Source organism: Dipodomys spectabilis, unplaced genomic scaffold, assembly GCF_019054845.1.
Source record: "Dipodomys spectabilis isolate Male_0828 unplaced genomic scaffold, ASM1905484v1 ptg000157l, whole genome shotgun sequence".
Lineage (NCBI taxonomy): Eukaryota > Metazoa > Chordata > Mammalia > Rodentia > Heteromyidae > Dipodomys > Dipodomys spectabilis.
Window position 1 is genome coordinate 22,529,886 of NW_024870834.1, and position 26,712 is coordinate 22,556,597.

The 26,712-nt window shown below is 36.3% G+C and overlaps 1 protein-coding gene across 6 annotated transcripts in view; it reads right to left on the bottom strand.

Annotated features, from left to right (window-relative positions):
- Positions 1-26,712, bottom strand: part of Pcnx1 (pecanex 1) — a 167,411-nt gene that overhangs the window by 23,234 nt on the left and 117,465 nt on the right. For all 6 annotated transcript variants that reach the window (XM_042692870.1, XM_042692872.1, XM_042692871.1 and 3 more), the window contains 11 exons: positions 22,968-23,077; positions 22,234-22,339; positions 19,813-19,905; positions 14,966-15,116; positions 13,406-13,547; positions 11,585-11,762; positions 9,732-9,840; positions 8,782-8,911; positions 5,629-5,687; positions 2,225-2,440; positions 132-385 (listed from right to left, as the gene is read on the bottom strand). In XM_042692870.1, coding sequence (XP_042548804.1) covers positions 132-385; positions 2,225-2,440; positions 5,629-5,687; positions 8,782-8,911; positions 9,732-9,840; positions 11,585-11,762; positions 13,406-13,547; positions 14,966-15,116; positions 19,813-19,905; positions 22,234-22,339; positions 22,968-23,077 — 1,548 coding nt within the window. The remainder of the gene's footprint in view (positions 1-131; positions 386-2,224; positions 2,441-5,628; positions 5,688-8,781; positions 8,912-9,731; positions 9,841-11,584; positions 11,763-13,405; positions 13,548-14,965; positions 15,117-19,812; positions 19,906-22,233; positions 22,340-22,967; positions 23,078-26,712) is intronic.

Below are 26,712 nucleotides of genomic sequence, written 5' to 3' on the forward strand. Positions count from 1 at the left end.
CCATCAGCTAAAATTTTTGAAAGTATATTTTTACTGACTTTCCAGAATTCTGAACAATTTGCAGGTAAAAATGTGTGTTTTCCCTGGGAAACTTTAGTTACCCAGTGATCTAAGTAGGCACATAGCCTTACCTTGACATAGTAAGTTGTAAGAACTTTCCGAAGGTCAAAGACTTGAAGCATAGAAGCAGCACTATTATCAGTGATGCTATAACCCTCCAGAATATACTTAGTGACTATCACTTCCCAAGCGAGCCAGCGCTGGCTGAATGCAGCATTAAATGAAAGCACATGAGGAATGTGGCCAGGTTCACAACAGCAAAATCCTTCATCTTCTTCTACACCTTCAGTAATGGCTTCCACTTCCCGTTGTTGACAGTAGGTACCTTAAGAAAGAGATAGAGGCTATTACAAACAAAGGTAATGAGAAAATGGGGGAAAAAAATGAATGTTTCAAGGACAAAAGGAATTTTTTAAGACACATTACTAGTAGTAAAGTAGGGTTCATTGACCTTAGCATATTCATTAACAAATCACAGCAAACTCCAAAAACCAAGTATATTATATGTTTATCTCCTGCAGAATCACAATGTGCTTTAGCACATTAAAGATTGTACAGAAAGGTTTTTCATTTTAATTCATATACTCCCAAACTACCAATGGGCTTACAACTGCATTTGTATCGAATACACATATATCTCCTTAAAATATAAGTTTATACAAAAAACAGTGTAACAAAAACTAAGTTATCTAAGACATGGGAATATAACATACAGAACTTAGAAGAACTGGAGCTCTATTTACCAGTACTGCATCCATGCTATAAGCAGAAATATTAAACATATCTTGTCTATTTGGATGTATTTAGTATTAAATAATTACATTTTTCTGTTCTTAATTCTAAGGAGTTATATTGTTTACCAATCCAGAACTCTCAACAATTTCATTATTTCATTTTTCTCAGTTACATTCACTACCACTTTCCCAATTATACTATATACTAGTGTTAAGAAAAATCCTTGTCTAGGGCTGGGAAGTAGGCTCAGTGGTAGAGCGCTTGCCTTGCATGCCTGAAGCCCTGGGTTCGATTCCTCAGCACCACATAAGCAAAAAGAAAAAAGCCGGAAGTGGCGCTGTGGCTCAAGTGGTAGGGCACTAGCCTTGAGCTGAAGAGCTGAGGGACAGTGCTCAGGCCCAGAGTTCAGGCCCCCCACAACCAGACCCCCCCTCCCAAAAAAAAGAAAAATCCTTGTCTTAAACATGACATTCATAAGAAGTGGAGGAAGGAAGAAAACAGGAGACTCAAAGAGGCAGGAGAAAAGTTACAAATAATAAACATCAAGCCTATTAAGCACTGCATTAATGTCTTATTTCTATGGAGGAGAGTAACTTCTAGAGAAGCAAACAAATTGCTCACAACAAAGGCACAGGCCTTCTGATACAATACTAGGGTAACAAAGTTACTAGGGTACTGAGTTAGTCCTACTTTCCATCATAGTAACAATTACCTGAGGAAAACAACTGAAGAGAGGAAAGGTTTGTTTTTGCTCATGCATTCAGGAGTTCAAGTCCATCCTGGTGGAGAGATCATGGCAGAGCAAAAGAGCTCATATCATCACAGCCAGGAAGGAGAGAATAAGAGAAAGAATATCTGCACTCATCTTTCCTCCTTTTGGTTTTATTCTAGCCTGATCCACATTCAGGACGGTCATCCCACCTCAGTTAATCCTCTATGGAAATGCAGTCAACACAATCAGAAGCGTGCTTTACTAATAATCTCATAGGTACTGAGACAGTTCAATCAAACCGACAATGTTACCCATCATCACAGGTACATATCTGAATAGATCTCTTTTGAGTCAAATGCTTCCATGCTTCTTATTCAAGACTGAAAACCTCCAAAGATCTTTTTAGAACAGATGAGAAACTCTCTAAAATCTCATGAGTCTAAATATTCTCTGACCAGAAAGATATTCAGCAAAAGGACTTGAAATTCCTGTAAAACAAGTTTCTACTTGTGCTTACAAATTATTTAGCGTGCAGGAATTGATATCAAGTTCACGTGTTTCTGAATGTGATTTCCTTTGTAGAAAAACCACTTTTCACACCTTTAACAACTTTTCTCATTCTATAATCCTAAAAATCAAACCTTGTGATAACTTTCAAGGTGTAGATATATACAACTTAGAAATCCCAGATACATGCTATAAAAATAAAGATCTTACCTCTGAATTCAAGTCCGCGAAGCTGAAAAGTGACCAGTCCATTGCCTATCTCTATAAGGTGCACTAATGCATTGAGATAGTCAGAGGCGAGGATGAAACAGTCCCCAGTGCTAAAGTTGCCCCATCGCCCTAGCAGCAAATCGCCACAAAGGCTGTGTTGTAGCGATCTGGTTAAATGTTCATAAAAGATGGAATTCAGATTGTTGTCATCTGATCCTGTAAGAAAGGATTTAAAAACAAACATTAAATTTTCACTTTAAGTTCCCTTTCTATTGACAAAATTGGTCAAAACTAAATTCCAGTTAGCATTATACTTACATTTATTTGACAAAAATAACACTAATACTGCCATAATTTCTGCATAAAAATTAATCACAGTGTTATCATTTACATATGAAGTGTCCCCCAAAAGGCTCATGTACTGAGTCTTTTGTCCTCAGTTGGTGGCATTACTGGAGGTGGGGCCTAGTTAGTGGAAGGTCTTTAGAGGTGTGTTATTGAAGGAACATCCTTTTCTTTCCTTTCCTTTCCCTTCTTCCCTCCTCTGCCCATTATTCTCTCTTACTGCCATGGAGTAAGCAGCTCTGCTCTGCCACAAGTTTCCTTCCATATACTCTGCCTCATTATAGGCCTATAGCAGTTGGGCCAAACACCCAGAGAATCATATCTTTGAAACCAGGGACCAAAATAAATCATTCAAGTTGGTAATCTCCTATATTTTGCCAGAGACATAAATCTAATTAACACACAGGCTTCAACACTGAGAGTTAGTAGGCACATATCACTTCTGAGAGTTCCCTATCAGTGTAAGACGGAATTTGGTTAAATGCGATCTGAAGACTTTTCCATATTTTTGGCATTCCACAATTTATAATTCTTGTACCGTTATTGCTAGTCAATGAACTAGGCCTTATAATTAAATGCATGTAACAGAAACAAAAATGGTAAAAAGAATTTAGGAGGAGAGAAAAGACTATTTGATAAAGGAAATAGATAAAGTAGTATAAGATTGGAACAATACAATTGAAATCAAAGAGAATTAATCAGGAAGAACCTGAATATCAAGATGGATAACATTAGCAAAAATAAATTATATACACAGGTACAGTAATGAAGAACCTACAAAACTGGGCATTAGGGTAATCCTGTCAGACAAACATTAGCATAAATATCACTTATCAAATGAAATGACCACATTTAGAAGCTGCCCATCCAGCAGGGCACCAGTGGCTCACGCCTGTAATCCTAGCTACTCAGGAGGCTGACATCAGAGGATTGCAGTTCAAAGCCAGCCCAGGCAGAAAAGTCCATGAGACTCTCATCTCCAATTAACCACCAGAAAAACCAGAAGTGGCTCAAGTGGTAGAGCATTTGTCTTGAGCTGAAGAGTTCAGGGACAGTGCCCAGGCCCAGAGTTCAAGCCCCACAACCAACACACACCCCCCCCCACACACACTTTCTCTCTCTCTCTCTCTCTCTCTCACACAAAGAAGCTGCCCATCCAAAACAATAACCTATAAGTTGTATTCAAACTATAGGAGAATGAAAAAATACTCAAAATTTAGTAGTCATTTTAAACTCAGTCTCACTAAATATATTTTTAAGTGAAGGGAGGCAGGCAAAGGTATAATCCTAACTACTCAGGAGGCTGATACCTACAGGGCCATGTTCACAGGGCCATGTTCAAAACAAGCCCTGGTAGAAAGCCCATGGCTCAAGTGGGAGAGTGCTAGTCAAGCAGGCAAGCTAGGCAGGTATGAGGGAATGAATTGAATGTTGAGGGAAGAACTCTAGATTCTAATATTTAAAAAGTGTATATAATTCTGTCTTTTCATTTCAAAAGAATATGGATTTGTCACACAGGACACTGACAATGGCATCCTGAGAATTCTAGGCTTTTATAAGAATATGCAGAGCTGAGATTGTTCTTTTCTCTACCAGAACGTGTTACTAAAAGCAAACAGTTCTCCTTAATCCAAATTTATAATTAAGAATCAACTTGATTCTTACAATTCGGTTTTATAGATGGATAGAGCATTTGAATTTTTTTTTTTTTGGGTCCAGTCGTGGGGCCTGAACTCTGGGCCTGGGTGCTGTCCCTCAGCTCTTCAGCTCAAGGCTAGCGCTCTACCACTTGAGCCACAGCACCACTTCCGGCTTTTTTCTTTTTGCTTATGTGGTGCTGAGGAATCGAACCCAGGGCTTCAGGCGTGCAAGGCAAGCGCTCTACCACTGAGCCACCTTCCCAGCCCAGAGCATTTGAATTTATGCACCAAAGGATACAAATACTTCTGTCTATTTGGGAATAATGTCTCTTTCAAAAGGTAACTTAGTCAGGGGTCAGTGGCTCAGACTTGTAATCCTAGCTACTCAGGCAGTTGAAATCTGAGAATTGCTGTTTGAAGCCATCCTGGGCAGGAAAATCTGTGAGACTCTTACCTCCAATTTATCATTAAAAAACCAAAAATGGAGCTGTGGCTCAAATGGTAGAACACTAGCCTTGAGCAAAAAGCTCAGGGACAGTGTCCAGACAGACTCTGAGTTCAAGCCCCAGGACAGATGGAAAGGGGAAGGTAAATTAATACCCTCAATTTCTGGCTGATTTCATTACAGCTGGGCAGTAAGGTCCATAGAGAACTGTCGAGTTATTGGGTGGATTGATAAAATGTTATTTCCTAAATGACAACACTAAGAACCATTCTTTAGATAATGACACCCTCCAAAGTGCTACCACTGAAGTTCTATCTCAGCTATCTATTTAACTCCTCTAGATAATACCTCTGTATATAATCAATTAAATAAGATGAAATTAATATTTACCTAAACATCTGGAGAAATGTGGCAGCAAATATATAAAGAAACAACTGTTTCTCCTCCCATAATCCTGTCCTTTACAGCTTTAACTGCTTTATAATTTTTAACCTGTGTAATAACAATCTTTGAGTAGCATTTTTCTTATCAGCATTATTAAAATAATTTGATAAAAGATGAGGATATAGTCTAATTCACTTACTTTGCTAATGTAAAAATAAAGAAAAGGATATTTAGTTGTGTATGTGGTGTGTGTGCGTGCATGCGTGCGTGCGTGTGTGTGTGTGTGTGTGTGTGTGTGTGTGTGTGTGTGTGTGTGTTTAATTGCTAGTTAAGCCTATAATCCCAGCATCTGGGATGCTAAAGTCTCTTAAGAGGACTGTTTTAGGTGAGCCACAGCTACCCAGTGTGACCTTGTCTTGGTCCCATCTCAAAAATTCCATAAACAAACAAAAATAAAACAAAGACCTTTGGGAACTTATAGGGCATTTCCAACAAATTGGGAGTTAAAGTAAATATGTATACGTATATACATATGTAGAAAGAAATCAAATCCTTGGAGTTATTGACTTACTCACAAATAGAACTATTACCTGGATTTCTATCAAGCTGGGAAGCCAATCTGGTATTTGAATGATCAACTCGTTTTGTGCTAAAGAAGAAAAGATAAAACATTTTTAGTAACTTTACACTTTTTAAAGAAATAAAAAGTTAGGAAGAAACTATAGGACATAAGCAAATATATCATATCATCACTTTAGAAAGTCTCTAGGTATAGTCAACAACTAGTATAATGCTAAATTCCTTAGTAACATACTTTTATGGACAGTTTTTTTTATTTAAAATTTTTCCCTCTCTCACTTTCACAAAATAAACTACAAGCTCAAACATTTCCCCTATTTCATTGTACAGTGTACTGAAATACATCTATGAATGTGCTGTGTAATGTGCAAAATAATAAAGATGGACCAGCATCACAAAACTCAGACTGCATGTAGTTCTAAGGTATTCACAGAGCGTGAAACATTCTTTGCAAGGGGAAGCTACAATCCTGATGCTAGTGGCACTGTGGTCTTCAGACCAATGATTCCTCAAATGTGGTCCATAGAGCCCAAGACTCCATTCAAAGAGTTTCTCAGATCAAAATTTTCCACATAAGAAAATCCCATTGGCATTTGCTTTTTTCACCGTGTTGACAACTGCAATGATGGTGCAAAAGCCAATAGTGGGTAAGAATGTTGGTGCCTGAGCACAAATCAACGCATTGGCCTCAAATACCCTACTCTTCACTACTTCATGGAGAAAAACAATTAGTTTCATGCTACAATGTTGCTAATGAAGCAGTTCTTTTCCATCTCAACTTCTTAGTATAGTCCTGTTTGGTGTCATATAGAAATATGGCAAAATGAGAAAACACTGCAGTCTGCTAGATTCTAAATACAATGTTTGTTTCAAGAGAAAATATTTGAGCAATCATTTAAACTACAAGCTCAATTGGTGGCTTTTCTTTCTTGAACACTATTTTTACAAATAGCAATTGAAGAGTAAAATTATTCAGATTCAACAGACATTTCTCAAGATAAAAGAAATTCATCATTTCAAGGAAAACAAGTGGCAGTATCTGCTGACAATGATAAAATTACAGCTTTCAAACAAATATTAAAATTTGGGTGAAGTCGGTAGCCACATAAAACTTGGTAGCTTCCCAGTAGTTAGTCATTTTTATTTTGAGGCATGTCATTACCATGTAATAAATCAACATTTGGAAAACCTATGCTACTCAGTAAGCCAGTGTTTAGCAAATCATCAATAAATAATACTCTAAAATTATGCTTACATAAAAGATCCATTGAAAGTACACAGAATTTGCATAACACAGTTCCAAGTGTTTACAGCTAAGATTCTACCTTACAGCTAGCTTTGAAGAAACTATCATTTGTTGAATTTTACTGAAGGATCAGAGAAAAATATCTACCATTGTCATACAAGTCTATTAAAATAATTCTTTTTCAAACATATATCTGGGAGTCAAAATTTAATTATATTTCAAGCAAAACAACATGCCACGATAGACTGAATGCAGTTTCCATCTGTCTTTTAATCAACTAATCAATAAGATTTACGAAACTGTAAAACAATGCCTTTCTTTTCACTATTTTTAAATGCGATTTATGTTAAATGCAGTGGACATATTGGGATTGTTTTCATTTTGTTTTGTTAAGACATGGTCTAAGTGGCACAGGCTGACTTTACCTTGCCAGCCTCCTGCAACAACCTCCCTAGTATTGGGATTACAAGCACAATGGATATATTATTATTTTAATATAAACATTTGAAATATTTTGTTTTTCCTTCTACCACAGCAAATATTGATAGATAGCATTTTCAATAATTTATAAGTGTATAGAGATTCTGAGACCAAAACATTTAAGAACTATATTATCAAAATATTACTTTGGGCAAGAAATGGTCCAGAAGACAGAATATATAAATAATCCTGAAATTTTACTGAAACAAGAAACACTGCATGGTTCTAGGTGAAGTACCAAAGTAAACATTTTAACTCATAAGCTAATTCACTGTTTCAAAATCCTACTGTTTGAACTCAGGGCATAGGCACTGACCCTAAGCTTCTTTTGTTCAACGCTAGCACTCTAACACTTGAGCCACAGCTCTACTTCCAGGTTTTGGGAGATTGTTTGTTGGAGATGAATCTCACAGACTTTCCTGCCTGGGCTGGCTTAAAAATAACATTCTTAGATCTCAGCCTCCTAAGTAGCTAGGATTACAGATATGAGCCATTGACTCCTGGCTAAAATCTATAATTTTTCCTAAGTAAAAAAGTCAGTGTAGCCATGTGCTGGTGGCTCTCATCTGTAATCCTAACTACTCAGGAGGCTGAGATCTGAGGATCATGGTTCAAAGCCAGCCTGGGCAGAAAAGTCTGAGACTTTTATGTCCAATAAACTACTAGAAAACCAGAAGTGGTGCTGTGGCTCAATTGGTAGAGTGCTATCCTTGAGCTGAAGAGCTGAGGGGCAGTACCCAAGCCCAAAGTTCAAGGCCATCACACACACACACACACACACACACACACACACTCTCAGTATGTGGTTGTATAGAAAGACTGTAGACAGTCATGAAGATAGTCAGTAGAACTATAGTCAGTAGAACTAGTATAAATCTTTTTTAAAATCAATGCAATAATGCATTACATAAATGTGTTTAAAATATGCACTATACATAATTCTATAATTTCTCTCAGATTACATACAATGATAGTTACTAAGCGCTAGATCAGTTAGCCTAAGGAATTAAATCTATATGGAGAAAACACTGTATGTATAAAAATAGTCATTGAATACTTTTCTTCATGAAAAAAACAGAAACAGAAAAGTTCAGCTCTAGAAGTAGCAAGCTATATCTAAGAAAACTATGTGACAATTCTATAACTTATAGCCATAAAACATTGTACAGCACAGATCCACAGTATTATTAATGTGACCTAATTCTAAGAAATATCACTGAAAAAAAACTTTTAAATTTTTGAGCTGAAAAAAGATGAGAAAATAAAGTAATTTTCCCTAAACACTTAGAAAAATGTTAAATTATAAAAATATAAATTTTTAGCAAAAATATTCTAACACCACAAATGATGAACAATAACATCTTGTAAAAATGCTGTCAATACTTATTTCTTGTAAAAAAGACATAAGTTGTTATTTCAAGAATCTTACTTTACTCACTTATAGTCTCTCTCCCAGAATTTCACAGGTCTAACATACGAAGTGATGAATATTGCACTTCCCAGGAAGGGGTTTAGTGGGGTGGAGAAGAAGGCTGATACAGCAGCCTGGATAAACAACATGGCTGAATCTAAGGAAAAACTGGTTAAGGAACTTAAATATTTATCTAAACATATATGCCAAAAAGGAAAAAGGAGGGGAAAGCCTCATAAACACATTTAGATTACAGCAGTTAGAGAAATGAGATTCCCCTGAAGAATACAGAAAAGAGTGTCACTGGACAGCATAAGGACCTACCAACAGAAATACACAACAAGAAACATACAAATTGGTTTGATGTGTTGAGAAGAACCAAATATATATTTTCAAATATGTACATGGTACAAGTTAATATGTCAAGCTTAGGAATAGATGCTTGAGTTTAATTTTCTAGTTTAATTTTCGCAGATACCTAACATCTGCATTTCATCATCATTGAAGTTACTAGTATTTACTGTTATTCAGATAATCTTTTTGAAAAATAACATTTTTGACTCCAGTAAAAAAAAAAAAAAACTTCTAAAAAATGAAAATAGAAAATTCCAGACAAAAGTTTAATTACTATCATTATAAAAATTTGATTATTTTAAAATATTTCCAAACGTATGTATGCATTAAAAATTCTTGACTTTAATAACATTCACAGCAATTTATTTTTAAAGTATAAAAATTTTAGCTATCATTCCTTAATTATTAAGTCTTAATATATTTCTCATTATGTAGATGCTCACAATATTAGTACGAGTTACATATCTAAATCAGGACAGTTGTAGACTCAAAAGATTTTGAGGTTTTGATACTGTATCACATAGCACCTATAGTCTATAACTATGGAAGGCTTTGCCTGTAAGCTGACATTCTCATCAAGGATATGACTATCCAGTCTTAGGAAATTTTATTTAGAAGGATACGGGGCACTGCAAAAGGCTGAGCAAAAGCATGGAAAGCAGAGCCCCATGTAATCTGCCATGGGGCAATGTAGGTGTACACAAACTGCAACTTATAAAGGAGTTCCCAAAGCTGCAGGAGGAAAAAAAAGACCGTCAGTGAAAAAATTTAATAGGTACTTGAATATGAATGTGAAATTCTTGGAAAATGTACTTCCTTCCTAACTGAGAAATGACATTGAAATATTTTCCATTTGTATAATAGGATAAAATTTATCAATTACCAAAACATTGAACTTATTTTTAAGAGATCCTTCCTTTATGCTTCATGTGCTTAAAAAGCTGTTTGTCCTCTACTGGCCAGCCATGTTACCACTGCTACAAGTAAAATAAAGTTTAAGAAGCAACAAAACCATTGTCTTTGAATAAAAAGAATCTAGATGTCTGTAAAGCTAGGACATTTATTTTCCTCAAATGTAAATGCTCTGGAAACTAAGTATGCTTCAAATACAATATTAAAAAGAATTTGAAAATAATAGTTTCAGTAATACAGTTGTCATTGACTATTTGCCTAGAAATTCCATGTGTATACTAGGAATATGTTCAAAACCAATTGTTAATGGAAACATAATACACATTTTAATATTACTCAACTTTGGATCTTCTGCTTTTGAGCATGTCTTCAATGCTAAACCAGGGATGCTGTGTATGTTCCAAGATTATCTTTGCATGTTAGACAATGCAAAGCACAACTCTCAAAACATATCACAGAATCTTAAAAAAAAATAGTTCTCACTAGTTTGGTGGAATGTCTATACAACTGTACCTCATCTCTTAAAATATTTTAGGTAAGCTGGGCACTGGTGGCTCATACCTGCAATCCTAGATACTCAGGAGACTGAGATCTCAGGATCTCAGTTCAAAGCCAGCCTGGTCAGGAAACCAGAAAAGGAGCTGTGGCTTAAAGTGGTAGAGCACAAAAACTCAAGCCCCACAACTAACAGCAACAACAAAAACTATAATAATTTTTAAAAATAGAATACTTTAGTTGATTTGTAAATCAATTTAAAAAAGAAATCAGGACTGAGAGTGTACATCTGCCTAGTATGTGTGAAGATTTGAGTTTAATCCCTAGCATTACAATCAATTGATCAAATAAATAACAATTTCAATCAATTAGAAAATGCAAGTGAACCCTAGTATTCCTGGCTATGATTAGAATTGTGCTATCAATTCATAGTACTAACATGATCAAGATCACAGAAAGTAGAAGTGATATATCATCATGATGCCATCAGAATTACTCAAAAGCAGTAAATTGGACAACTTCAGATTCTAAATGTGCAACAGAATGTACTCAAACTTTTATTACAATACAGAAGGAGAAAGTGGTATGTAATTACTTGAGTAGGTGGCTGGCAATAACATTTTTATACCTACTAAATTATCTAGCTTTTGCTAGTTATTTTGGTGATGGAGTCTCATTGACTTCTGCTCAGGCTGGCTTTGAACCTCAATCTTCCAGATCTCAGATTCCTGAGTAGCTAGGATTAATTATAGACATGAACCACCAGCACTCACTACCACTCATGTATCTAAAATTATTCAAAAATCACATTTTAAAAAGATCTTATTTAAAATATATACACATGTTAATGTTTCTCTAATTTTTCTATATTAGCTAATCTTTTACCTAGCAAGGAATTGTGTGTGTGTGTGTGTGTGTGTGTGTGTGTGTGTGCATGCGCGTGTTTCAAAATAACTAGTTGACTAGAAGGATTAAAAAGTCAAAAGTCATATAAATTTAATCCTCACTAAATAGATTACTACATAAGGAGGCAGTTTTGGCAGAGTAATTCCTTTCAGTGATAAATTACCTTGTTGAACAGTATGGACATGAAGAAGAGATCCAATAGCATGGTTTCTGAAAAAGCTTCATAGTCAAATTTGAAAAACAGCACAGTAAAGATGACGGTAACATACTGATAGGTAGGGCTGCTAAAAGAGGATCGCAGCAACTTCAAGCCAGCAATGGTGATCATTAAAGCACCTAACCTGCAACAAGAAACAAGTACAATGCATCAACTCATGGCCGAAAACACTGCCACATCTGTCAACTTTAGAAGAATCGTCACTTAATTAACATACGTATATATTTATATAAATTACTATAAATGAATCATAAAGATCATGTGCATGGTGGCACATGTCTATAATCCCAGCACTGAGGAGGCTGAGCCAAGAGAATGGCAAGTTTGAGGCCAGCCTAGGCTACCCAGTAGGTTCCACCAGGCCACATAGTGAGACCCGCTCAAAAATTAAGCAAATAAACTAAACAAATAAGACTTATATAGCTAAACAAATCATATCCTGAAAGGAGTTGAGTAGTATATTCTTTTTTTGCAGCAGCAGTGCGATTTGAACTCAGGGCCTAGCATTTTCCAAGGAGGTGCTCTAACACTTTTGTGAGACACTCAGTCCCTTTTTTGTTTTAGTTATTTTTTGGGTAAGGTCTCCTGTTTTTCCTGGGGCTGAGCTCAGACTGTGATCCCTCTACCTAGAGCCTCTTGCACAGCAGGGATCACAAGTGCATGCCTCCACACCTGAGCTTGTGTTTTGAGATAGGGTCTCATGAAATTTTTTTTGTTGTGAAAATACTATACAGAGGGGTTACAATTACATGGGCAAGATAATGAGTACATTTCTTATCAAGCATTTTGTAGCCTCCTCCTTTGTTTCCCTTTCCATCCTCCTCCTCCCCCTCCCACCAAAGTTGTAAAGTTCGTTTTCAACATAACGACTTGTGGTCTCATGAATTTTTTTGCCTAAGCTGACCTCAAACCACATCTTTATAATTCTACTTCCTACAGAGCAGGAATTACAGGTGTGTACCACCATATCCCATTCAATATTATCTTTTAATATTGTATGTATACACAGATATTTATGTATTTATAGGTATATACTATGATCTTTTTCTTCTTCATAAATAAGCATGTTTAAAAAATAATCAGTTGTAATTCTCACACTGGGTTGCCTAGTGTTTCAATATTTCTATGACTTTAACATTAACTGCATTTTGCACATAAAAATACATTAACAGGGGCTGGGAAGGTGGCTCAGTGGTAGAGCGCTTGCCTTGCATGCATGAGGCCCTGGGTTTGATTCCTCAGCACCACATAAGCAAAAAGAAAAAAGCCGGAAGTGGTGCTGTGGCTCAAGTGGTAGAGTGCTAGCCTTGAGCTGAAGAGCTGAGGGACAGCGCCCAGGCCCTGAGTTCAGGCCCCATGACTGGCAAAAAAAAAAAAATTAACACTGTTCTACAAAATGTGGCACATACAAGGGTAAAAATATAGATAATCACATAGGCAAATGACCACAGACATGGAACAATTTATTGAGTGTACAAAATTAGCCATTCACCAAACCAGTCAATTCTCATTAAAAATTAACTTTACTCATATCCTCTGATGAGATTTTTAGAGTAGAAAATATGCCAAGAAAAAAATCTGATGTTCAAAAAAGGATAAGCCAAAAATAAAATTTCAGCTTAAAAAAAAATTATATTGCCTTATATCAAAGAGACAGTGCTTAGCTAGTATTTAATCAATACTTGAGACATGGCTTTAATGACAATAAGACATCACTAATAATTATTTATAGTCTGACAAATTAGATTAGAGGACTCTTGGACTTACTCTGTATCTAGTTTCTTTGGACTGGCAATTGTTTCTGCACTGCTGCTAAGTTCATTGAGAACAATCAGCGGATAGATGACATTCTTTTCCACAAAAAGAAGCCATACATGAAGTTTTTCAAACCACATCATAGTGGCTGCATCTAACAAGGCAAAGTCAAGAAGAAGGCATGTTATCTAATGCATGAAATAAGCTGGCAATGTGACAAGAAAGGAAAAGCTTACAACTTAAGCTCTTATCAGTGAAAACTATGAGAAAATGAGTACACTAGCTTAATACTGTAATCCTAGCTACTTGGAGGTGGAGACTGAGAGATCATAATATGAGGTCAACCTAAGCAAAAAGTTGTTCTTGAGACTCCATCTCTAGCAATTGCTGGCACAGTGGTACACAGCTATTGTCCTGTAGCCTAGAACTACAAGAGAAAGCAGAATGATTGGGCACAGTGGTAAAGGCCAGTCATAGTCAGTGATGCAGGGTAGGAGAATCAAAGTGCAACCTGGCCCATACATAAAGCAGAACCCTGCTTGAAAGTAACCAACCTAAAAGGGGCTGGAGACAAGCAAGCTCTAGGAGTAAAGCACCTGACTAGCAATCTCTAGTACTACCCCTCCAAAAAGGTAAGAAACCCACTATTCTAATCAACTGTCAACTTCTATAAACTCTGAAATTTTCAGCTTAGAATGACTTACATTCAGATGAATTTCATTTTACATATAATTTTTAAATTTTACTGTATTGTAAAGATGCTATATAAAGAGGTTGCAGTTACATTAGTAAGGTAATGAGTACATTTCTTGACAAGCATTGTTACCCCCCCTCCTTTGTTTTCCTACTATAATTTTAACAGGGCTGAGGATTCAATTGATGGCCTTGCATATACTCAGGAAGTACACTGGCACTGAGCTATATCCCCAGCCTAATCTTTAATCTCTAAAACCTCTAGGTATTTATTTATTACACAAGAAAAAAAAGTCAAGAGTTAATAGTGGCAAGGAGCAAGTTTGCCAGATGGACTAGTCTTCTATCTCTTTTGAATCATTTTATACTTCATCCCAAATCCAAATAACAGCAACTAGAAAATGCCTCTAATGTCTTTTTACTTTATCAATTCTTTTTATACTCCTGACTAGCAGGACATAGTGTCTCTGGTGGAACAGAACAAAGATCTTTCTTCACTATGGCTTAATTAAAAACATTTTAAATAGAGGCCTTTAAGAGTGCTAAGATGCTGTTACATGGCAAGGGAAAGATTAGGGCAAGAGTAGACTAGAATTAGTCATACACTGGAGGATTCAGCAATAAAATCTGTGAGAAACAATTGAGAGAAGGAACAAGTAACTTTATTCTGTGGAAAATTGGCTTTGTAGCACTGATATTTTTATTTCAGCTGAAAACTCAGTGTCCTGAAAGAGGTTTGATTCATTGATAGCTTCAAATCTAAGGACAAGAAACATAAGTAAAAGTGTTACTTAATGACACTTGGTTTAACTCAGTCACTTATCCACAAAGTAAAGAGAAAAGAAATGTAATATTCAAGACTGTTCATGAAATACTTACTTCGAACTTCATACTGATTATACTCTGCTGTCTTCAGCAGAGGATGAGAGAAACAGTGCCACGGTAACTGTTTCCTAACTTGAGGAAGCACGTAGTGGGTTATAAAACCCACAAAGCCAACTAGTGCATACAACACATACTTGAGAGCAGGCTAGAAGAAAAACAAAGGTAAGAAAATGAGAGGTGACCATGAGATTCACTGTAGAACTTCAGATTTCAGATTGGTTTATAATGGTAACAGCAAAGACCATTTTACAGTCTAACAAATAACCATTTCTTTATATTTGAACATTTCCATATGTATATAGTATTTTCTGATTAAATCACCTAGGAAAGTGAAACCATCTGCTTGTATAGGTATCTGAAATGTGTTAAAGACTTTGGTGTCATATTCTATTCTGTAATAGCAGAGTAGCAGGAGCCATGCTGCCTCCTGCTCCAGAAGTGTTCAGTATGACTTTTAGAGCAATGTACCAAGATGTTTTAATTAGTAGAATAAACGATATAAGTGAAACTTGCACGTGAGAGAAGAGCAGAATGGAGTAATTACATTTATTATTAGAAGAGATTCTATGCACGACTAAATTTACAAAATGAACATCAAGTACCCATTCATCAAATACTCGAATCTAAAATTTATACATATTTGGAAACTCTGGAACTTCATGGACATGAAGGAGTGTCCATCTGCACCCTGATGACCCACTGGACCTTACTTCAATTTCAAGAGTTTAGGAAGTAAGAGTTAAAATTGGAAGAGGAAAAAAAATGGGCAAAAGTGTCAAATAAAATTGTCTTTATTTCTTTAAGTCTTTGTTATTTCAAATGGAATAATAGGATGCAGTCTCCCATAACAAGCAAAACTGTGCAAAATATTATGACCAAGTGGCTTATAACAAATGGGGCACATAGAAATAAACCTGAAACCTACAGGAAAGGGAATGAAGGTGCTGCATTCTGGCTGCCCCAGTTCACTGTCCTGAGACAGAGAACTGTGAGCTGAGCTAAGAGTTTAGAGTCTGGAAAGAACAGGTGACTAGATTTCACCAGAAACACAATTTACCAAAAAGAAAGCTGTAGAGAAAGGATTTTGGAGATCTTCAGATGTTCTTATCCAGTATGCAGAGGAATGTGGACCAGCATTTACATGCATGTCAGGAAACAACATAAAGCCAAGGAAAAAAATCCATACAAAACAATCCAAGAGTACAGCATCCAGTGCCTGCCTCCATGAGCCAGCTAGAAAAGCACAAGACTCACAGACCACTGGTAGACACCTGAAAGGCTGCTCTCCTAAGTAGTGGGGAACATATGGCTCTAGCTACATCTCAGATATCTTAAAAACAAAACACATCAGGACCACACTATCAAGTATTCAATTTTCCATCAGATAATGGAAAACAGCAAAGACCTTTTTACAGCTTAATAACCATTTTTCATATTTGTACATTCCATATGCATAGTATTTTCTGATTAAATCACCTATGAAAGTGAAATCATCTGCTTGTATAGATATCTGAAATGTGGTGTTATATTCTATTCTGTAGCAGAGTGGCAGAAGCCATGCTGCCTCCTACTCCAGGAGTGTTCAGTATGACTTTCAGGGCAATGTACCCAAGATTATTTCTGGAAATACAAAATTATTCAACATCTAATAAGGTAAAATGTATAAATCCACTAAGCCTATGGCATCTGATGAGAAATTACTACACAAGAGCAAGGGAAGGGGTAACATTGCCCAAAATGTACACATTACCTAATTATGTAACTGTAACCCCTTTATAACCACCTTTATGATAAAAATTAAACAAAAAAAACAACTCACAAAGAAGGAAAAGAAAGTAGTTGCTTATAATCAACTCATAAATTATATAAATGGTAGAATTAGAAGACAAGGACATGAAGAGTAATAACCCAATTCCTTCTGTTCAAAAGTAAAGTAGAAGAAGGAGACACTAATAAGACACTACAAACAGGGGACTAGACATAGTCATGCACACCAATATTCTCAACTATATGAGAAGAAAAAAATGAGAGGATAGTAGTTTGAGGCCCAGCACAAACAAAAAGTTAGCCATATCCTATCTCAAAAAATAAGCTATAATGACACAGTGGCTCATCCCTGAAGTCCCAGCTACTTAACAAGTGAAGATCAAGAGAATTACATTATGAGACAACCTTGGCAAATAGTGACACTAATCTCAAAAATAAACTGGGTATGCTGGCACTCGTCTGTAATCCCAGCAATTACACAATAGGTAAAGAGGATCCTGCTCTGAGGCCAGCCCTGAACAAAAAAACCTAAGACCTTATCTGAATAATAATTTAAGCAAAAAAAGGCTCAAAGCATACTTCAAGTGGTAGAATGCTTGCCTACCAAGTGTAAGGCCGTAAGTTCAAACCCTAGTTTTGACAAGAAAAATAAACATAGGAAAACAATTATAATAAACCAAGGATTATTTCAGAAGGCCAAAACTATATGAAATTTAAGTCCATTAGGCAGTATAAAGATAGGTGGAGTGGGGTGGGAGGAGCAGTAGGGTGTAAAAAGCAGGGGGAAAAGAACAGAAAAAAAAAATCTCAAGCTGGCTCCAGTGGCTCCCGCTGTAATCCTAGCTACTCAGGAGGCTGAGATCTGAGGATTGCAGTTCAAAGCCAGCCCCAGCAGGAAAGTCCGAGAAACTCTTATCTCCAATAAACCACTAGAAAACCGGAAGTGGCACTGTGACTCAAGCAGTAGAGCGCTCGCCTTGAGTTGAAGAGCTGAGGGACAGCGCCCAAGCCCAGAGTTCAAGCCCCACGACCGACAAAAAAAAAAAATCTCAAGTAGTAATAATAGCCAAAATTGTCCAAATTTAATGAAAAGTACAAACCACAAATTCAATGAACCTCAAGCAAACCTTAAGCATAAAAACATGAAGAAAATTACAGGAAGTTATAGCATAATCAAATTAGTGAAAACAGAAAATCCTGCTGGGCGATGGTGGCTCATGCCTGTAATCCTAGCCACTCAGGAGGCTGAGATCTGAGGATCGTGGTTCAAAGCCAGCCTGGTCAGGAAACCAGAAGAGGAAAGTCCATGAGACTTTTACCTCACATTAACCAACAGAAAAGTGGAAGTGGCACTGTGGCTCAAGGGGTAGAGTGCTCGCCTTGAGCTGATGAGCTGAGGGACAGTGCCTAGGTCTAGAGTTCAAGCCCATGACCCACCTCCCTCCCCCCCCCAGAGAGAGAGAGAGAAAGAGAAAGAGAGAGAGAGAAAGAGAGAGAGAGAGAGGGAGAGAGAGAGGGAGGGAGAGAGAGAGAGGGAGGGAGGGAGGGAGGGGGAGGAAGAGAGAGGGAGGGGGAGGGAGAAAGAGGGTGGGAGGGAGGGAGGGGATCCTACAAGCAGCAGGAAAAGCAGTTATCTACATAGGAATAGAGGTAAGTTTAGCAGCACAGTCTTCACATCCAAGGAATGGAGAAAATGGTGGAGCAACATCTTTACTGAAAGAGAGCTGGGTGTGGTGCTGCACACTTATAATCATAGCACTCAGAGATCCTGAAGCATGAAAATAGTTTGAGGCTAGCCTGGACTTCACAATGAGTTCCAAGATGGTCTAGAATATCATACAATACACACACATTGAAAAAAATGTCACCCTAGAACGTTATACCCATTGAAGTATCTTTCAGGCCAGTAGTAAAAAAAAAATACTTTCTCTTGGTATTTGTCAGAAATACAAAGGCCAAGAGAATGTGCAGATTCACATACAACAAAAGTTCTAAGAAGACAACAGGGATATATCCAAAAGAATAAGAGCACTAAATGTGGTATTTATTTGCAGGCTACAGATGGCAAGAATTGCCTTTGAGACGCTGCCCTTAAACAATGCCTGTGCTTCACTCAGACCCAAACCTGACGTAGATAAGGTTCGAGGCTTCTGTACTGGAATAAGAATTTTAGGAGAGAATGATATGCATTATATGCATAGGATGAATCCTTGCCTCTGGGTACTTATGCCTGCGTATATTCCCTTCCCATGTTCTGTGTATCATCAGGGTTGGTCTCTATGACCAAAAAACAAAAAAACAGAAAAAGTAGTAGGAATGTCATTTCAAGTATCATATTATAAAAGAATATACCTGTGTTGAGCTTTTCTCTCTAGAACCACATGTACTCTGTAAACTAGATGCTATTTCATTAAAACAATCAGCCCACAGAACAAAACACATGGAAAAGAACTATGATTGGGGCTGGGAAGGTGGCTCAGTGGTAGAGCTCTTGCCTTGCATGCATGAGGCCCTGGGTTCGATTCCCCAGCACCACATAAGCAAAAAGAAAAAAAGCCAGAAGTAGCGCTGTGGCTCAAGTGGTAGAGTGCTAGCCTTGAGCTGAAGAGCTGAGGGACAGCGCCCAGGCCCAGAGTTCAGGCCCCACGACCAGACCGAAAATAAATAAATAAAATAAAAGAACTATGATCAACAGCCAATAGTAAGCAAGAAAATTAGGAATGTCAAAAGACTACAGCAACATAAAAGATCCAAATCTAGAATCATTTGGCTTACACTCCCAGATCTATGACGCAAAGAAGTCATAAGACAGTAAATTTTGTTACTAAAACCAAGACTAGGGTAGGTATAGTGGTGCAGACTTGCTTGGACTGCAGAATTTGGGATGTAGAAACCAAGAGAATTACAAGTCAAGGTCAGTCTGAGCTACACAAGTTCCAGGTCAGCCTGGGTTACATAGTGAGGTCCTGTTTCAATCCAACAAGCAAAGTTGAATGGACAAATATTATGATCAAATCAGAAATAAGTGCAAAGTTACTTTTTCCCAAATAAAATAACAAAATGACACTTTTTACCTGTAATACTGTGAACACTGTGCTTACATGAATAGCAAAATACAGCACACCGATTACAATACATACTACTAGGTCAGACTGTAGACGCTCACTCTGTGGGACAAAAGTAAAAAGAAACATGTAATTTCATATGTGCTATAATCTGTATTTTAATTTATATATTTTATTGCTAATTAGGCAAAGTATAAGAAATAATTTTTCTTTGATATTCCAGCATTTCTAAATATTTCTTTCAAATAATAATTAGCTATAATAAATCCTACTTTATTCTCTTAATTTCCTTATGTTTTGGTCTAGCACTATTATGCCAAAGAAAGTGAACAACTTACCTAGTTATTCACATTGTCAATGTATCACACTAAGATTTTTTTCCCATTGGTTTGTAAAATTTTCTTTTACATGGACAAAACATTCATGAATTCTTAAACATCTGAGTCAGCCACGTATTTTTAATTTTTTAAGTAAAACCCCGTCTTTAAACCATTATGTCTCATTTTACTTACAAGAATTAGATTCTTTCAGTGGTTATGCAGAATGAATATCCTTTTTAGAACCAGAACTATTTCTGATTTTAGAGTTTTTCAGACTTTGGAATATTTACATAGGCTTTACCAGGAGGATTGCTAAAAGGAAAATCTAAAATCTAAAATGTTCCCAAATCTGGAACTTTTGAATGTCAATTCTGGAACATTTCCAATTTTGAATTTTCAGAAATGGAATATTCAATCTCTAGTAAAAACTAGAAACTGCTTGATAACACTGGTTGTCAATCTGTAAGATTTAGATTTTATATGCTACACTCATAACATAATACTGTGTTTAACATGAAAAATCCTTTGTTGACAAGGAAACTAAAAGTCATAAAAAAAATTGCCTCAATTATATCTTGAGTCAGTTCTGTATTTCTAGTTTTCTATACTTGGAAGATTGAGACAGAAGGTCGATAAGTTCAAGACTGGCCTGGGCAACATAACAAACCTTGTCTTTAAAACAATATGGAAGCTGGGTGCCGGTGGCTCACACCTGTAATCCTAGCTACTCAGGAGGCTGAGATCTGAGAATCATGGTTCAAAGCCAGCCCAGGCAGAAAAGTCTGTGAGACTCTGATCTCCAGTAAATTACTAGAAAACCGGAAGCAGGGCTGTGGCTCAAGAGGGTAGAATGCTCACCTTGAGCTGAAGAGCGCAGGGACAGCACCCAGGCCCAGAGCTCAAGCCCCATGACCGACCAAAAAAAAAAAAAAAAAAGGATAGTTCATGTCCTTTGAAAGTAAATATTATGTCCAATTTACCTTGCTAAATTCAGTTTTTTGCAAATGGGAATAATATAAAATGAAACTGAGAAATATTTCATGTTGTGTTCCAGGAAACATGTATACAGAATTCATTTTTAAAATAACTACTGAAAGAATAAGGCATCATTTTAAGTTTAAATTAGGAATTAAAAAGAATTTCTCCCATTACTTAAGTGTATTTCAGATTACATTTGAAAAATAAAGCACTTAAAAGAACATGCTTTCTTGGAACAATAACAAAAAGTATTTAATTTACATTAATATAGAAGTAACCCCTTATCCATAGGTATTATGTTCCAAAGCCCTTAAAGGGTACATGAAACCACAGATAGTACCTAACCTCATTACCATATTGATACCCATAATGGCTAAGTGTCTAATGGATGGGTAGTGTAACACAGCACAGATACACTAGACAAAGGGATACTTAATAATCTTGGGTGGAATGATGAAGAAATCATAATGCAATTCAGGATGGTTTGCAACTGAAAACTTATGGGTTATTTATATCCAGAATTCTTCAGATTGTAGTTGACTTTGGGTAACAGACCATAGAATGTGAAATAGAAGATAAACAAGAACTACTGTATCTTTCAGATTCTACTCTAACCTGAACAGGATAAAAAATTCTATGATCAATGAAATTACCTAATGTCATCAGACCTGAAAATGAATGTCTGACATACTATATTAGTAACTTTAAGGAAATAACATTCCTTATACAAGCTGACTAACTCATAGGCAAAATGCTTAGGACTAGAAGGACTTTAGGTTTTACTATATTTATGTTTCATGTACATCTTAGAGACATAGCTTGACAGAAATTTTGTACAATATTTTTAGTGCTCTTGTGTTTTGACTGTGATCCACCATGTGATGTGAAATGTGGAATATTCCGCTGTGATACTATGTTAGTACTCAAAGTTTTGGATTCTAGAATCTGCATTTTTAGGTGAATAAGGATGTTCAACCAATATGTTAAAGTCTGGAATAAAGGCAATTATGCTTTATCCTATCTGCTGGAACTAAACAGTTTTCTCAATTGCTACAAAATTTCAAAAGTATGTATTATATCAAATGTTTAAAATTTTAATTTATTTAAAGTGATTTAAAAAGCTAAAACTTACAACAGAATTTCTTAGTTTTTCAGGCAATGGGTCTTTTACTTCAGACAGAGGGTCTTCTGGATTTTTCTCTTCTGTTTTTGGAAAAATCTTAGATTGCACCAAAGCACTTTAAATTTAAAAAGCCAAAGAAGGTTATTAATAAAAATACATATGTAAACCTTAAAAGCAGTCATTTTAAATGGCAAAGCTTAGAATAGTAACATAAGTATATTTAGTTACTAGGAAATAGTAAACTCTAAAAAGTGTATAATAATGTACACATACAGTGAAAATATTCTTATTAAAAAGAATTCTGATACTTGAGAGAAAAAACTCCAACAAACATCCTTATCTTAATATGTTTAGCATGACAAAATGTTAATATATTTTGAATATAGATTATAGACAGATTAGGACAGTAACACTTTAGCTAGAAGTCTCAGAAGCTATTTTAATAAATGTCAACTTACTAACATTAAAAAATAAAAACAAATGATTTACTGGGCACCAGTGGCTCCCACCTGTAATCTCAGCTACTCAGGGAGCTGAGTTCTGAGGATCAGTTCAAATCCAGCCAGAGCAGGAAAGTCTGTGAAATGCTTAGCTCCAATTAACCATCAAAAAAGCTGAAAGTGGAGCTGTGGCTCAACTGGTAGAGTGGTAGACTTTAGCAAAAAGGTCAGGAGACAATGCCCAGGCCCTGAATTCAAGCCCCAGGACTATCCCTTCTCCCCCCACAAAATGGTTTCACTTACAAAAGTACAGATGGATCACTACTTTGTCGGCTGAGATGATAGGATACTGCCACTAACAATCCACAAAAAATAGAGAAAAGTACTGGAATATGCTGGCCATCCCATGAATCCTGTTGAAAATATAATTAATGCAATAAGCTTATAATTTCTTTCATTTTAATATTTTAGTTATTAAATTTAAGGTAAAAATTAGCCAAATTATGAACTGTATTTATTCCAAATAAATTTCAATTTGTTACTTTCCTTTGAGTTAGACACTAGCTATGAGATTTATTTTGGTAATAAAGCTACATATTTATTTTTGTATTAAAGCTCTTTATGAGGAATACCTTGCTTCTGATGCATGTGTGGCTGTCATTTGTCATAATTCAAGTAAAATTAACTTACTTATTACTTTGCAGTAAACTATGTGCTCTTTTTTGAAGGATAGGTAAGTTGGTATAGTAAATAGCAGAGGATAAGCAAAAGAAAAATTCTGACAGTTGGTGTGTTGCTTTCTTGATACTTTTGCTCATGTAATAATACCATTACATTTCCAGAACACCAGGCACGCATTCTGCAACTGTTTCCTTAAAGATTAAACTACATATTCCCAGAAGACAATATGCAAAGGATAAGCTTCCAAAGCCAACAAAATGTGTGCATACCATGCCAGCCTGGCTCATGGATTGCTATCCTATGGGGTCCACTGGCATGACATGAATAATTACAGGGTGGACATATTCTGTGTGATGAGCACTACTCAAATTCTTCATCTTCATCATTTGGGAAGAGAAATGAGAAAAGCAGGAAACTGAAATGTAGTTTTTAATAAACTTGCCTTCTCTCCCCTCTAATATAGTCTTGGAAATTGTTCTACCACACAAAAAATTTTTTTGGTAATGTCTAAATCAAAACTGTGGTCATTATACACTGTTTAGAGCCCCAATTCCTAGGCCTTTCTAAGTACTTCCTAAATATTTCCATAATAACTCTTGGAAACACATTCTGCTTGTTGCTCTCCACAACCTGGGACAGCATGATGAGATGATACCAGAGCTGAAGAAATAAGAAAAAAACATAGAGAGAGTAGCCACTGTTTTCCCATTTTCCCTACTCTGTCTTTGGCTTTGGTATCCCATCATGCTGTCCCAGGTTGCAGAAAGCAACACTACTAACAGAGAAAGGCTTTACACACATACCACTATAATGAAACCCTATATGCAATGTGTACTCCCATATCCACTCATTTATTACATTATAATGAGTTATATTTGTAACTAAAATTATCTAATGCAAATGTTATATCCCAGAGAAAAAAATGAAAAAATTATTTTCTCCCTTTGGATATTGGAGTCTATTGATAGTTTTACAATTACTGATATTCTGGGGAGTAACTACAGTTGAGCAGGCTTTTGTACTAGGCTAGAAAACTTAATGTACTTGTTAATTTCTATGATTACAACTTCCAAATAATTACTTGCTTTCAAAAATGTAGCCCAAAACACAGATCTATCATTTGTATTTAGCCTAGTTCAGAAGGTACATATGGGAAAACCATGAATTTGAACTTCATTTTGCATTCAGTTATTTCCTGGGCTTACTTAGCTCCATGAATTCTCTCTCCTTTAGAAAATTCTCCCTTTTCCTTACCTTTAAAATGCAATCAAGTCTGCAATCTTTTTAAAACTGCCATAAACAGTTTTCATATGCCCAACCCTCACTATTATCCTAAAAAGAGTAAAATAGCTTTCCTTAATATCTATTCTAACCTCTAGAATAAACCTCAGTAGTCTCCCTGCTTTGGTTTCTCCTGATTAGACTTCAATCTCCTTTACAGTAGAGACAAATAATCTTTCTAAAATTCAACTGAGTAATTCTTTCACTGCCTATCTCAAATCATTTGATATTTCATTTTTACTCCAACATATTCAAAGTTAAGATACTTTAGAGCTCAGATACCTTTCCTCATATACTCAAATTTCCAATTACTCAAATTACTGTTTGCTTTATGCAACACAATTTCCTGCCAGTTCCATGCTTTAATCCTTTGTTTCAACTACTTAGTTCCTATGTTCTTTCAAAATTTGGCTAAAATCCAAGCCCTAAGAATGGTCCTTTAATCCTTTTCAGCTGAAATAAGGTAATCAATTTATGTATCAGTCGGACTGTTTTTTAGAGCCTTCATGGTTATGTACTGTGTGTGTTCTTACATAGCTCATCTAAAAGCTCTTTAACAACAGGAGATGTCTTTTAACATAGTTCTTAGCACACAGTAAAATGAAGGATTTTGTGGGTCCCTTTTCACAGCTCTTCAACTGTTATTCTCTGCCTTGCATTATTAAATATAACGAAACAAAAAAATTAAGAATGTGTCTAGTTATGACTTATCTATTAAAATATTTCAACATTTATGTTTACAATTTGGTGACAAAATTGTAAAAGGGACCTTGTAAAACTGACCCACATCTTTTTTTTAAATAAGTTTTTTTTTTTTTTTGTCGGTCATGGGGCTTGAACTCTGGGCCTGGGCGCTGTCCCTCAGCTCTTCAGCTCAAGGCGAGCGCTCTACCATTTGAGCTACAGCGCCACTTCCGGTTTTCTAGTGGTTTATTGGAGATGGGAGTCTCACGGTCTTTTCTGCCCGGGCTGGCTTTGAACCGCGATTCTCAGATCTCAGCCTCCTGAGTAGCTAGGATTACAGGCGTGAGCCACCGGCGCCCGGCTTAAATAAGTTTTTTTATTGTGAAAATACTGTACAGAGGGGTTACAGTTATATGAGCAAGGTAATGAGTACAGTTCTTATCAAGCATTGTTACCTCCTCTTCCTTTGTTTTGCCCCTACCATCCCTTCCCTCCCACCTCCACAACTACACTCTCCCCTCCCCACACCACCTAGATTATAAAGATCATTTTTCAACATATTGTCTTGTACATCTCATTGTTACAATGTGTCAACATGTATCCCTATTTAAACATTTTGTTTTTTCACTTCCCCTCCCCAAATTATACCAATATCAAATACAGTGAAAACAGGGGTTATACCATGGAGGAGAAACATACAAAGCAACAACAAAAATCACATGGTACCTTATAAATATGTTAGAAACAACAGCAAGAAAGAAAAAAACCACTTGTGTCCTTATCTTGGGTTCATTTTGCTTAACTTCATCTTATCTGGTTGTATGTACATAGCTTTTGACCTTTTCTACTTGCCCCAGACATATACTAGTTATTGCAAATAAGGGAAACCATGGGACCCATGTTTCTTTGGGCCTGGCTTACTTCACTTAATATAAATTTTTCCAGGTCTTTCCATTTCCTAACAAATGGGGCAATGTCATTCTTTCTGATAGAGGCATAGAATTCCATTGTGTGTGTATACATATATACATATATGTGTGTATATATATGTATATATATGTGTGTGTGTACATATATACATATATATCACATTTTCTTGATCCATTCATCTACTGAGGGGCATCTGGGTTGGTTCCATATCTTAGCTATGGTAAATAATGCTGCAATAAACATAGTTGTGCTGGAAGCTTTAGTATGGTCTTGTTTGTGATCATTTGGGTAAATACCCAAAAGTGGGATTGCTGGGTCACAGGGGAGCTCTATGTGGAGTCTTTTGAGGAACCTCCATACTGCTTTCCAAAGTGGTTGAACAAGTTTACACTCCCACCAACAATGCAGTAAGGTTCCCTCTGGCTACATCTCCTCCAGCATCTGTTGTTATTAGAGTTCTTAATTATAGCCA